The sequence below is a fragment of the Saprolegnia parasitica genome (genome assembly GCF_000151545.1).
Source record: "Saprolegnia parasitica CBS 223.65 unplaced genomic scaffold supercont2.81, whole genome shotgun sequence".
NCBI lineage: Eukaryota > Oomycota > Saprolegniomycetes > Saprolegniales > Saprolegniaceae > Saprolegnia > Saprolegnia parasitica.
In genome coordinates this window covers 133,553-145,717 of record NW_012156475.1, presented here as the reverse complement: position 1 = coordinate 145,717, position 12,165 = coordinate 133,553, and the positions used below count along the sequence as shown (strand labels likewise).

Genomic DNA, 12,165 nt, shown 5'->3' with positions numbered 1-12,165 from the left:
CACCAACGATGGATGAGATGGCCCAGAAAATGTTTGCTTGTCGAGACGCGCTCTTACATGCGTGCCCGGGTGTTGTTGCGTCGCTCCTTGGAGAGCCCGCGGCTCGCAATGGCAGCCTCAAGGTATGTTCATGTACATATCATGAGTGGTGGAGTTCGATCGGTTCTTAGGTATTTGAGTTTTTACAGCATGAACTCCTCGTCAAGAGCCTTTTGCTCTCGCTCCTGGACCTCGTCGTGACACGGCTATTTCCTGAAGTCAAACCAGGCGCCCCCAAAGTGGCCTTGTTTACATGATAGTAGTACGAATTGGATAGTGCCGTAGATGAATGTCTCCAATACAACTTGTCTTGATATTGCACGCATCATCCTGGTGTAAGAGTGGTCCGTCCTTGATACTCGCGCAAATATCAATGACAATAGCGTGTGACGCCTTTCCAAGAGCAAAGCCTTTCGGAACTATCCAAAGAGAGCTATCCTATCATACGATGACAAGTGTATCGCACCGACGCCATCCTATAGTCGTACAATAGGACGTCCGATGTAAATCAAAGAGCAACGCGTAGTGATAGAAGATAGATAAATTGGATAGAAGCGGAACAACACTGTCCGCCATGTGGGTCGGCTGTCTACTTGGTCAGGTACGCGTGGATCTGCGGCGTGGCGCCAACACGGTCGACAATCGTCTGGAGCTTGGGATAGTCGACGAGGCGAACCGTGATCTTGTCATTCGAAAGCGTGTTGACAGCAAAGTCCAAGAGGTACACGTCCGCAAACGTCATGTCGGCGCCCGTAAAGAAAGGGCCAGCGACGCGCGCCTCGAGCTGGCGCAACATGCGCGGGAAGGTCTCGTTGTTGATGGTCTCAAACTTGGCCGCCTGCGCCTCGTCGCCCTGCGTCTTGTACACGGCGTCGACGACGGCGTTGACGAGCTCGACGATCGCATCGACAGCCGCGTCGGCCTCGAGGGCCGCGAGCGGGTCCGTCGGGTAGAGGCCCGTCAGCTTGGCGGCGTAGCGCGCAATGGCGAGCGACTGGCCGTACGTGGTCGTGCCGTTGACCTGGAGCGTCGGGACCTGGTTGAAAGGCAGGTTGAGCTCGCTCTTCTTGGCAAAGTAGTCGGGGAACGAATAGCGCGTGTCCTTGAAGTTGATCTTGCCGTGCGTGAGGAGGAGGCGAATCAACTCGGCGCGACCCGGAATGTCAAAGTACGTGAGCTCGAGATCGAGGGCGGGCGTCGTCGTGACCGGCACCGAAGCCGGGATCGAAGCCGTGGTCGATTGCGTGCAGCCCATGCTTGTGGAGGTGGAGGGAAATGAAAAAGTGAGAAGAAAGCTGTAACATTGTTCGCAACTTGCCTGCATTGCACGCGCTGTGAGTGTTTTCAGACGTCTTCACTGGAAGCAATCCCGGTGCACAAAATTGTGTCTTGTGTCTGGCTCCTGTGGCTGGAATGGACAGTTGTCGCAGAAATAGTGACGTTGCAACTGCACCGTCGCAGATTTCAGACTTCGAAGGAATGGAAATCGTATGGTCTACGGTGAGAAGAGTGACATGCGTCTCCGAGGACGACTTGGCCGTATCAATCCGTCGAAGTCCAAACGATGCTTGCCTCGTCGGATGGGATAACAATAACGTTCACATCAAAAGCGTTTGACGTTGCCTCCACACCTCACTTTTCCATTTCCCTCCACCCCCACAAGCATGGGCTGCACGCAATCGACCACGGCTTCGATCCCGGCTTCGGTGCCGGTCACGACGACGCCCGCCCTCGATCTCGAGCTCACGTACTTTGACATTCCGGGTCGTGCCGAGTTGATTCGCCTCCTCCTCACGCACGGCAAGATCAACTTCAAGGACACGCGCTATTCGTTCCCCGACTACTTTGCCAAGAAGAGCGAGCTCAACCTGCCTTTCAACCAGGTCCCGACGCTCCAGGTCAACGGCACGACCACGTACGGCCAGTCGCTCGCCATTGCGCGTTACGCCGCCAAGCTGACGGGCCTCTACCCAACGGACCCGCTCGCGGCCCTCGAGGCCGACGCGGCTGTCGATGCGATCGTCGAGCTCGTCAACGCCGTCGTCGACGCCGTGTACAAGACGCAGGGCGACGAGGCACAGGCGGCCAAGTTTGAGACCATCAACAACGAGACCTTCCCGCGCATGCTGCGCCAGCTCGAGGCGCGCGTCGCCGGCCCTTTCTTCACGGGCGCCGACATGACGTTTGCGGACGTGTACCTCTTGGACTTTGCTCTCAACATGCTTTCGAACGACAAGATCACGGTTCGCCTCGTCGACTATCCCAAGCTCCAGACGATTGTCGACCGTGTTGGCGCCACGCCGCAGATCCACGCGTACCTGACCAAGTAGACAGCCGACCCACATGGAGGACAGTGTTCTTCCGCTTGAATCTATCTTCTATCACTACGCGTTGCTCTTTGATTTACATCGGACGTCCTATTGTACGACCATAGGATGGCGTCGGTGCGATACACTTGTCATAGTATGATGGGATAGCTCTCTTGGGATAGTTCCGAAAAGCTTTGCTGTTGGAAAGGCGTGGAGCTTAATGGTCAAACCCTTCTGTGATCAAACCGAGGTGCAATACTGGCAAGCCGGCGTTGACTCGAAAGTACCCGATTGTACGCGCACAGTTCATTCAACGCATCATTTGGTTCCCCGTGGCATGGAGAAAGGAAATGCATCTGCTTGGTTGGTATGTGGAATAGGCACCATCGCTCCTCGAATGCGCACACGCTGGTTCACACAATGGTCTTTAGTTTGACCAAGCAGCAACAACTAGGTACACTCCAGACAAAGACATTATGTCCATCATTTTAGACGAGCCAAGCACTCCGTGGTCCAACGCTTGAACGTGTCTTGATTCGCTTTTGCTCCTGCGCGACGAATCGACGCGTGGAGCGTGCCAGCTCATTCTCTTGAAAATGGTATGTGATTCCCACCCACGTTTCGATTGGCTAAAAAACAAGTCCTAAAAAAACGTCGGCTGCTGGACGCCGACCATCTCTTCCGTCGACATCCTCGGCCTTTCCAACCCATCATGAGCGCGCACGACATCGAGACGGACTCGCCGCACTTTTCGCTCGCCGCGTACGAGCGCGCGGTGGAGACGCGAAGTGACTTGTCCATCGCGGTCCGCGAACTCGACAAGTGCGTCAACAACCCGACCGAGGTCTGTCACTGTATCATCGGCGTCGTCCCGTGACAGCGTGACTATCTATAGCTGGCGCGGGTCTACAATGGCAACGGCGTCGACGTCAACCGCACCGCGCTCTTTGTGACGCTGCAGTCGTCATCGCAGCAAGGCTCGACCGACACGGCGACCAAGAAGCTCCTTGAACACTCGGTCATGCGCGAAGTCATTGCACTCAAGTGGCAGGTAGGCACGTCGCCGCAGCAACGAGGCTCATGGTCGCGCTAGCGCTTTGGCCTTCGCATGTACATGGAGCAGCTGCTCATGTATTGCCTACTTTTGCTCTCGATGACGGTGGCTGTGTCGATGCGCCCCGGCGTCGACGCGTACCCGACGCAACTCCAAGCCTGGCTCTACGTTGGCATCCCGCTTCTCATTGCGCTGAGTGCGTCGCCGTGGTTCACGTACGAGCGCCGTGCGTCATGGCGCGCTGCGACTGCGGGTATCATTTGCATTGCGCTCGCCGTGATGCTCTCCATGCGCGAGTCCCTTCACGTGCTTCACTGGACGCTCTTTACCAACTTCAACACGGTCGTCGTCGGTCTCACGGGGCTCTACTTTCTGCGCTTCGAGCTCAACGAGATGTTTGGTGAAGTCGCGGAGCACAACCGGCTATTTGACTGCGGCTTCCACAGCCTCAGTCCGCGCTCGCAAAAGGTCCTCTACTACGTCATCTTTTGCCCCTTCTCGGTCGTCTATCAGTTTGCAGTGCTCTTGGTTGGCGGCGACACGGCCAAGTACTTTGACTCGTTCTTCAACTGCGTGCAGCTGCCGACGTTCTCGTCGGTCCTTGTATTTGCCGTGTACGAGCTTGTGGGGGACATCGACCCGACGCTGCGCCTCTACGGCGGCATGGTGCTCAATATGCTGCTCTGGATCCTCGGCCTCCAATACCTCGAAGTCCACGGCACCGCCGGGTACCTCATCCCGATGATGCGCGGGCTTCTCCGCGACGTCTTTCGGTTTCTTGCGTTCTACTGGCCGTTCCAGTGCGCCTACGCGTGCGGGTACTTTCTGCTCTTTCAAGACACGGACGAGGAGACGTACAACACGCTGTGGCGCGCGTTTGTCACCACTTTCCTCGTCATGCTCGGGCAAATTGAGCTCGATCCGTTCGAGAACCTTCCGGATACGTCGTCGTACGTACTCGGGTACACACTGCTGTTGTCGCATGCGACCATCGTCATGGTGATGCTGCTCAATGTGCTGATTGCCATCATGACCAAGACCGTGGACGGCGGCCTCGAACTCGCGAAACTCGAGGCGCTCGTGAGCTTCGCCGAGTGCGTCCTTCGAAGCGAGAAAACCGCGGGCTTGACGCCGATCGCGGCGGACGGCCCCGGCGACCACATGGCGCTGCTCTCGGCCACCGGTGACATTGGCTTCATCTCGGACGACCTCGGGTCGCCGTCGTCCAGCGAACGTCTTGACCAGATCGAACAGACGCTCGCCGAGGTTCTCGCGCTGCTCAAGGATATGAAGCGCCGCCCGTCCGTGTTCTAGTGTGGCCACGTGTATAACATGGGATGTTGTTGATGCGTCGAGATAAAGAACGTCAATTCTCTAGGTCACGCATCGCGCACCTCGTCTCTTGTAGCTACTACAAGCGCTATTGTACCCTAACACCCTAATAGGATCCAGCACCTCGTAGCAAAGTTAAGACTGTCGATGGATCCTAATGACCTGAGCTGGTTCAGCTTTGATGGGCAACGTACAAAAAATATGCAATTATGTAGCTGAGCTCGGCCAAAGTGCACTTTGCACATTGCACTCGACTCTTCACACCGCCATCTATTTCGGGACAGTCCTAATTCGACTCCAACAAGCCGATATATGCGAAACAAATGCTTAGATATAGCATGGCACGCCGGTGTAGAAAGGCCGTCGAAGCCTAAATTTAGGATCCTATAAAAAGGCATCGGAGATCTGTTTTGTGACATCGATCGAGCAAGGAGCAAGATGATGATTGGGGCCGACGACGACGAGTACTCGTCACCGATGCCACTCAAGAGCGAGATCTACAAGGACGACGCCGATGATGGCAGCGACCATGACGGTGATGCTGGCGCTGCTAGCGACGTGTCCGAGCCCATGCAGGAGCCGTCGCGCCGGCCTCGGCGGTTCCGCGTGCTCCGGCCGCGCGGCGACGCGCGCCCACGTTTTGCCTTTCGCCGCCGGCGCGAGCGCGATGGCGACCATACGTTCTGGAACTTTGTGCTGCTTTTAAGCTTCTTGTCGCTCGCCGTGCTCATTGCGATCGCCATCTTCCTCGCGCAAACCGACTTCTTTGTCGAACACCAAGTCGACCTCCTTGGCACGTACGTCGACGAGCACTTTACTGTCGTCTCGACCGAGACCGCATCCGTGTACCTCAAGAACAACGGTGCATATACCCTGTGACCACTAGTCTCACTCCTACATGGGACTAGGCCATGCGCCTGCGACCGCAAGCATTGCGCTGGAGGACGGCGCGATTCGTATCGGGCAGTACAAGCAAATTCCGTCCGACGACGCCAATGAAGACGACCACGAGCCGCGCTTTCATGGCGTCGAGGTCTCTGGCAATGGCACGGTCACCTACTCGAATGGGCTTGTCGGTACGCGGCTTGGGCTCCCGCGCCTCGAGTTTTCACAGGAGGATGGTAGCACCAAGTGTCCAGGCCACGACCGTGCATGCAAGCAACGTCATCTTTACGGATGGTACGACCATGACGACGGCGGCCGGTGTCAGCGGCGGGCTCGTGCAAGCCGGTGACCTCAACTTTGCGTCGCAGAAAGGCGCGATCGTGGCAAGCACGAGCGGCCAGCAGCGACTCCGCGTCAACGCCGACGGGGCCGTGTGCTTTCCCAACTCAGACGCTGTGCCGCCCGAGGACCCGTCGGCGCTCGGTATCACGATCGACGGCCGCCATGGTCGGATCGCTCTCGGTGCCCACTTGGTGCTCCACGCCGACAAGACAACCGCCGGTCTCCAGGCCACAACGCCGCTGACGCTTGAAGCCCGTACGCGCGCACTCAAAACCACAATCGATGCTAACAGCACGTTGTAGAGGAGCTCGTACTAGGCCGCGACGGCGCGTCGTCGGTGCGCGTCATGCCTCGGACGTCGTCGTCGAAGATTCGCTTGGAGCTAGTCGGGCAGTCGGCGGCCGATGCCGGCGGCGATGTCCTTGTCTCGGGCGGCCCCGGCGCCGTCGGCGGCACCATCACGATCCAAGGCGGTGCCGGCTCGGCCCGCGCCCTCGGTCACGTCGCTATCAACACGGACGAGCACGTGACCACGGCAACGAGCATTGGCAGCAACCAACCGGACAGCCACGTCAAACTGTCGGGGGTCCTCGAGCTCAATAGCGCCTCAAAGGAGCTCCCGACGTCGATCGGGGGCACTGTTACCGTTGCTGGCGCCTCCTTTGAGGTCGGGTCCAAGACGATGCATCTCGGCCACGCCAAAACGACGACCGAGCTGGCCGTCGCTGCAAGTGTCATTACGATGACGAGCGTCAAGGCACTCAACGTCACGGCGGAAACACTACGTCTTCGCGCTGTCTCCGTGGCACTTGGCGCTGCATCGACGCTTACTCTCGACGCCACAACGCAGCTGCAAATGACAGCCGGTACAACTTCTTTTCTGTTTTCGAGTCGACAACCCTAATCGCTTGTCCAGGCACGTTGAAATTGCAAGCGACGGAGATGCACATCAACAGCCCAGCGTCAAGTAGCAGCGTCGAGATCCACGGCAGCATCGCGCTTGGCGCCAACGCAGGCTTTCGCAAGCACGTCAACCAGACCATGGTGGCGCTCGGTGGGTCGTCCGTCCTCGTCGGCGATCCAACGGGCACAAGTTATGTGTCGTTGGCGGCCGCACAGAGCATTTCATTGACGGTAAACGGCTCGGCCCTCGCGATCGCATCGGGGCCCAACAAGATGGTGGCGCTGGCAGCCCCCGCCGGCATGACGCTCGGGGTTCCTGGTACGTACTTCGAACCCCACGATCGACGACCTTATGTGTTGCAGATGCGCCGGCCATGATGCTAGCGTCCAAAGCCGTGCATATCCAAGCCAACCAAATCCAAATCGGCGATGCCAGTCTCTCGACCCAAGTGCATTTGGACGGTATGTCATGCTGGACGGAATATGTGTTACTACATACTACTCTCTCCGCAGGCACCATCTTTGTCAACGGGGTCGAGTGGAGTGCACGACGGCGCCTCGACGCTGAAACGAGCAGCGCACTTCTTCTCTGGCAGAGCACGAGCGGCAGCATGACCGTCGACATTCGCACACGGCAAGAATTTCGACTCGCGTTCACGTGGTACATGGACCATACAATGCAAGCGCCGGCGCCGTTCGCTGACAGCGCCTTCGTCGTGACCCACCCGAGTCCTTCTTCAACGCCGCATGTCGAGCTGGCCATGAGCGTCCATGGGCTCCGCGCCCTCGCTACCTCGGCTATCACGACACCGCTCCTGCTCCGGTACGGGGATTTTTTTAAACGTTTTTGAAAGATTAATACTTTTGTAGCTGCCGCCTCGTCCAAACCTCGTTTGACGCGATGGGGCGCCGCGCCAAAGTGCTTTTGGAAGCATCCACCGAAGTGGACGTGTGCTCTGGTGACGACGCGACCGAGTGCATGGCCGGTGCCCTGGATCAGTGTCTCACACGATTGTGCGTAGCCATACGCTCTGGGCGTCGACGCAGTATACACTGACCTGTGCGTTGCGCTTCAAGCGTCCGCATGCCGCGCTCGATGCGTCCCTCTCGCTGCACTACGATCGGGCGGAGGTGACGGTTCGTAGTCTATAACGAGAGTGTAAACAAGGTGAGAGTGTTGATGTTGCATACACCAGCCACTGACGGCGATTTATTTTGGACATTCGTCCCAGTCTTGATGCACAAATGAGGCACAAGACCATTTACTGAGGGAGTGCAGCGTGGCAGCTGCGAGAGCTCGGCAAGGAAACACCCTAGTTCATGCTTCTTTCGGATTGTGATAAGTTGTCGCACAGAGGACGACTTTATGCTCGTATATCGCCCATACATCCTGGGCCCAAGCGAATCCGTTGTCCGGACTTGATGCGCAGTACACTGCACCGGCTGTGACGCACTTGCTTTGACACAGTTGGAATAGTTGAATGAATGACCGAGAATGGCAACACAGTGCCTTGACTTCGTATACCGTCGACAATAATCTTCGCTCTCCGCCACACAAGTGTTTTACAGGTAACAACATTCAACAACTTGTGGGCAAGCCTATCGACAAGCGCGTCATGGTGTTCCATACACTTTGCTGTCTTTCATCACCAATCCGGACGCGTACAACCAGTACAAATACAAAAGGGACTCTTCTTATAATCCACGACGAGTCCTAAACGAACACTTGACACCTGCGCTGGGACGGCGCTTATTTGGCCACGCACGAGCCGTTGACCGTGCCCTTCCGCCGGCGATGCGGTAGCACTTGGTCGACGGGAAGATGGCCATGATGTTGCTCGTCATCGAGAACGAGAGCGCGCCAAAGAACATGAAGATCAAGATGGCGCCCGCGAGCTTGCTCGAGCCGCCGCGCTTCTTGAGTTCTTGCATGGCGGCCTTTTGCGGCGGCAGCATCCAGAGCCAGAAGAGCGCCGCGACCTTGCAGCTGTACGAGATGATGTAGCAGTACGCGACCTCCCACCGGATCTCGGGCGTATCCGACTTGATGTCGTCGACCGAGACGCGGAAGAACGAGTTGATGTACTTGAAGAGGACCGACGCGAACGGCGACGCGAGGTTGGAGATCGTCGTGACGAGACCGTACGTCGCGCCCTCGTTGCCGACATCGGCAATCTCGACGGCGCAGTAGGTGGCGACGATGAAGCGGACGCCGCCCGGCACGTTGTCGGCGAGAATGACGCCCGTGTAGAACCACTGGTTGCGGTAGCCGTCAAAGATGGTCATAAACATGACAAAGCCGTCAATGGCGATGACACCGAGCGACGAGAGCGCGATGGCCCAGCGCCAGTTCCAGTTGAGGCCCCACTTGCCGACAACGACGAGAATCGCCGAGAAGATGAGGTTGCCAATGACGGCCGAGAGCGAGTCGTTGAGCGGCTCGACCTGGGCCCAGTGCGCCGCGACGGGCTGCCCCGGCGTCGCGTTCATGGACTGAAACACGTTGTTGACAAAGCGGAAGGCACAGATCTGCCACAAGACGCGCTTCTGGAGGAGACCCCAGAACATGCTGGCCCACTCGGTGAACGGCACGCGCGGCGTCTTGGTCTCGACGACCACAAAGATGGTGGTGAAGACCACAAAGACGCACGGCACGAGACAGATGCCAAAGATGACGTTGGCGCCGATCGCAAAGTCGAACGAGCCCTTGTAGACCTTGCCGTTGAGACAGAACGCGATGATGAGCTGCGAGAGAATCCCCATCAGCGTGCGCACAACGTAAATCGCTGTCTGGACACGGCCGCGGATGGCCACGGGCTCGCGCTGCGCGTACTGGACGACCATGGCGTCGGACGCGCAGGCCGCAATGACGTAGCCGAACGAGACGAGCATGCTCATCATGATGAAGAGCGTGCCACGGTTGGGCGCGTCCACGTCAAAGTAGTTTTCGAGGTCGCCCGCAAGAAGCTTGGCTTTGGCCGTGTCGCACGTCTTGGGGTCGGGCGTCAAGCGGCGGTCGCAGTACGGCTTGCCGAACGGCGTGAACGTCATGACCGCAAGACAGATCATCGTGATGGTCCAGCCGATGAGCATCCACGACTTGCGGCGGTAGCCAAAGATGGGCACGCAGTCCGAGAGCATACCAAAGAAGACTTTGAACGACCAGCCCGTGGTGACGAGGACGCCGTAGGACGCGGTCTGGTAGCCTTCCATGCCGAGGTACACCGTGTAGAGCGGGTACACCAAGCTCGGGATCATGCCGTAAATGACACCGATCGCACCGTACTGCGAGAAGAGACCAAAGGCTTCGCGCGAAAAGAGGTGCAGCGCACCGCCCTCGACGAGCGCGCCGTCTTCGAGCTCACCGGGCGTCTTGGCGTCCGTGTACTCGTCCTTGTCATTATTGTCATTGTCCTTGTTGGAGTGGATGTACGAGACACGCTCCTCGAGATCCATCGCGGCTTGTGCCATCCTGCGCAAATGGAAAAGTGATCGACCGAGTCACTGGTCCACGCTTGTGCGACTCAGACACGAATTGGGGCCAATGTCTGGCCGACTCGGAAGCTACATGTACCATATCCACGATGCAAACAGCTGTCGCGACGACAACGTTGTGCAGCGTTGCATGTTTTTGCCTCATACTACGGAGTCGAATGGAAAGATTTCATGGGGTTTTCAATGGCATCCACCACCAGTGTCGGTGGTGGTGCACGACACGGCGTGGCAAGATGTGGGTATGGTTGATATCAGATTTACAGCACTTTCTCGGCGTCGATCGGACTGAAGGGGTAGTTCAGACGGGTGCATTTGACGTTTAACCCTACTTAAATGAACCGTTTCATCGAGCTTCTTCCTTGTGTTCTTTGTGGCACATGCCGAGCGTTGCCATATTATGGTGACCGTCTTCCGTGACATTCGTGTCCGGATGGGGGGGAGTCTGGATAGAAAGAATCGGCGTGTCGGGATCGAACAGGACTGGAGGGGAAAAATGACTTCGGATGTGGTTTCGGAACAAGCGACTTGGAGTCGTGCAAGAGCCTGCTTTGTGAATGTCGTGGGCATCGTGACAAGTGGCGTGCTGAGGTGTCCGGGATGTTGAACGTTGTGGCAGTGGCTTTGGAGCGAGGCCGATGCGGATGAAACGCAGTAGAGATCGTTCCTGTCGTCCCTTAAATGGTGTGCTTCGCGATCGTGCTACTCTGTGCGCGGTCGTTGAACTTGTGTCTTTTATACCTTCTATGCCCATCCGAAAATGCGGCTGGTATGCGCCCAGAGGTATGTATCCGGAGAGTACTCTGGTTCTGAACCTGATGTCACGTGTGTTGCCAGTGACTTGTACCCATATCCAATCACCGTGTGGTTCTAGGACCTGAACGAATTATTTTAGAGAGCCTGTAAGAGAGTAGTTCACCTCTGTGCGTTATCCAAGCGTAGGTCAATCGTGCGTCATGCAAGACATCTGGTGTCGATGCTGGGTGCGCCTCTGCTTCAAGCTCGCATGAGGCAACTTGTTGAAGGCCACGCCAGTCTCTCATTTTCCATTCATGACCGAAGCCACACCCCTCAGCCGCAGCCGTGATGCTGAGGCCCACCGCCTTCGTTACCGAAAGTACTATGCGCGAAACCGCGCAACCATCTTGGCCCGCATGCGCGCTCGGTACGCCGACAACCTCGAGCTGGAGCACGATCGCCAGCGCGACAAATACTTGCGGCGGAAAGCTCGGCGAGAGCTGGCGTCTATCCAAGCACAGAATCACGCGGTGCACCTTCCACTCCTGCTGCCTCCCATCGACAAGGGTAGCATCAAATTCATTCTCAACTACTAGTAGTAATACCATTATCCTATCGCGCGTTCACGCTCTGTCCCCCGCATCAACTTCCCACACTTCGGATATCGACGACTTGGGATGCGTCCACTTTTGCGACTGCTAGTGGGGTAGGTAGGAGTCACCAACTTCGCTCGACTACAATGTACGCCCCCATAAACCACTACAGAGAGCCATCCCACAGCCGCAAACGCATTGTGATTGGGCGAGCACATAGAAATAGCGAAGAAGGGGTACAATATTCTTTTTTTTCACATGGCTTCTTCGCCCAGGGGGAAAAAGGGCGCGAGGCCTGCATTACCGCTGCACCTCGGGTGAGGCGTGGCGGGTTGCTTAGCGGAGATCGAAAACTAGAATGCTGGGCTCTTCCGACCCGTCGTTGGTTTCGCTGAGCCGCTTCTCTTGAGAAGACTGCTTCGACTCCTTGCAGGCGCGAAACACTCATATTATTGCGCATTATTATAATAGCATTGTT

The 12,165-nt window shown here is 57.1% G+C and overlaps 6 protein-coding genes across 6 annotated transcripts; 4 read left to right on the top strand and 2 right to left on the bottom strand.

Moving 5' to 3' along the window:
• The first annotated feature begins 1 nt into the window (after position 1).
• SPRG_11346 (hypothetical protein) lies at positions 2-362 on the top strand. The gene is made up of 2 exons (XM_012351527.1): positions 2-122; positions 171-362. Exons 1-2 carry the CDS (start codon positions 9-11, stop codon positions 294-296), a joined length of 240 nt encoding a protein of 79 aa, XP_012206917.1. The 5' UTR covers positions 2-8; the 3' UTR covers positions 297-362.
• Positions 363-563: 201 nt separating this feature from the next.
• Positions 564-1,294, bottom strand: SPRG_11345 (hypothetical protein; the record flags this gene model as incomplete). The annotated part of the gene is made up of 1 exon (XM_012351526.1): positions 564-1,294. The coding sequence occupies one exon, from the start codon at positions 1,292-1,294 to the stop codon at positions 629-631; it is 666 nt and encodes a 221-aa protein (XP_012206916.1). The 3' UTR covers positions 564-628.
• Positions 1,295-1,644: 350 nt separating this feature from the next.
• SPRG_11344 (hypothetical protein) lies at positions 1,645-2,369 on the top strand (the record flags this gene model as incomplete). Its single annotated transcript, XM_012351525.1, has 1 exon — positions 1,645-2,369. The coding sequence occupies exon 1, from the start codon at positions 1,704-1,706 to the stop codon at positions 2,367-2,369; it is 666 nt and encodes a 221-aa protein (XP_012206915.1). The 5' UTR covers positions 1,645-1,703.
• A 691-nt stretch (positions 2,370-3,060) lies between these two features.
• SPRG_11343 (hypothetical protein) lies at positions 3,061-4,769 on the top strand (the record flags this gene model as incomplete). Its single annotated transcript, XM_012351524.1, has 3 exons — positions 3,061-3,192; positions 3,244-3,399; positions 3,442-4,769. 3 exons carry the CDS (start codon positions 3,061-3,063, stop codon positions 4,714-4,716), a joined length of 1,563 nt encoding a protein of 520 aa, XP_012206914.1. The 3' UTR covers positions 4,717-4,769.
• Positions 4,770-5,172: 403 nt separating this feature from the next.
• Positions 5,173-8,016, top strand: SPRG_11342 (hypothetical protein; the record flags this gene model as incomplete). The annotated part of the gene is made up of 9 exons (XM_012351523.1): positions 5,173-5,596; positions 5,643-5,810; positions 5,860-6,216; positions 6,264-6,827; positions 6,878-7,183; positions 7,228-7,326; positions 7,378-7,687; positions 7,735-7,839; positions 7,887-8,016. 9 exons carry the CDS (start codon positions 5,173-5,175, stop codon positions 8,014-8,016), a joined length of 2,463 nt encoding a protein of 820 aa, XP_012206913.1.
• A 562-nt stretch (positions 8,017-8,578) lies between these two features.
• On the bottom strand, positions 8,579-10,335 carry SPRG_11341 (hypothetical protein; the record flags this gene model as incomplete). Its single annotated transcript, XM_012351522.1, has 2 exons — positions 8,579-8,589; positions 8,631-10,335. The coding sequence occupies 2 exons, from the start codon at positions 10,333-10,335 to the stop codon at positions 8,579-8,581; spliced, it is 1,716 nt and encodes a 571-aa protein (XP_012206912.1).
• Positions 10,336-12,165: the final 1,830 nt, after the last annotated feature.

Excerpts from the sequence above, each read along its gene's own strand:
- SPRG_11346 (XM_012351527.1), top strand. The coding sequence starts at position 9 with ATGGATGAGATGGCCCAGAAAATGTTTGCTTGTCGAGACGCGCTCTTA. Across the intron at positions 123-170 it reads CTCGCAATGGCAGCCTCAAG|GTATTTGAGTTTTTACAGCA; the intron begins GTATGTTCATGT and ends ATCGGTTCTTAG.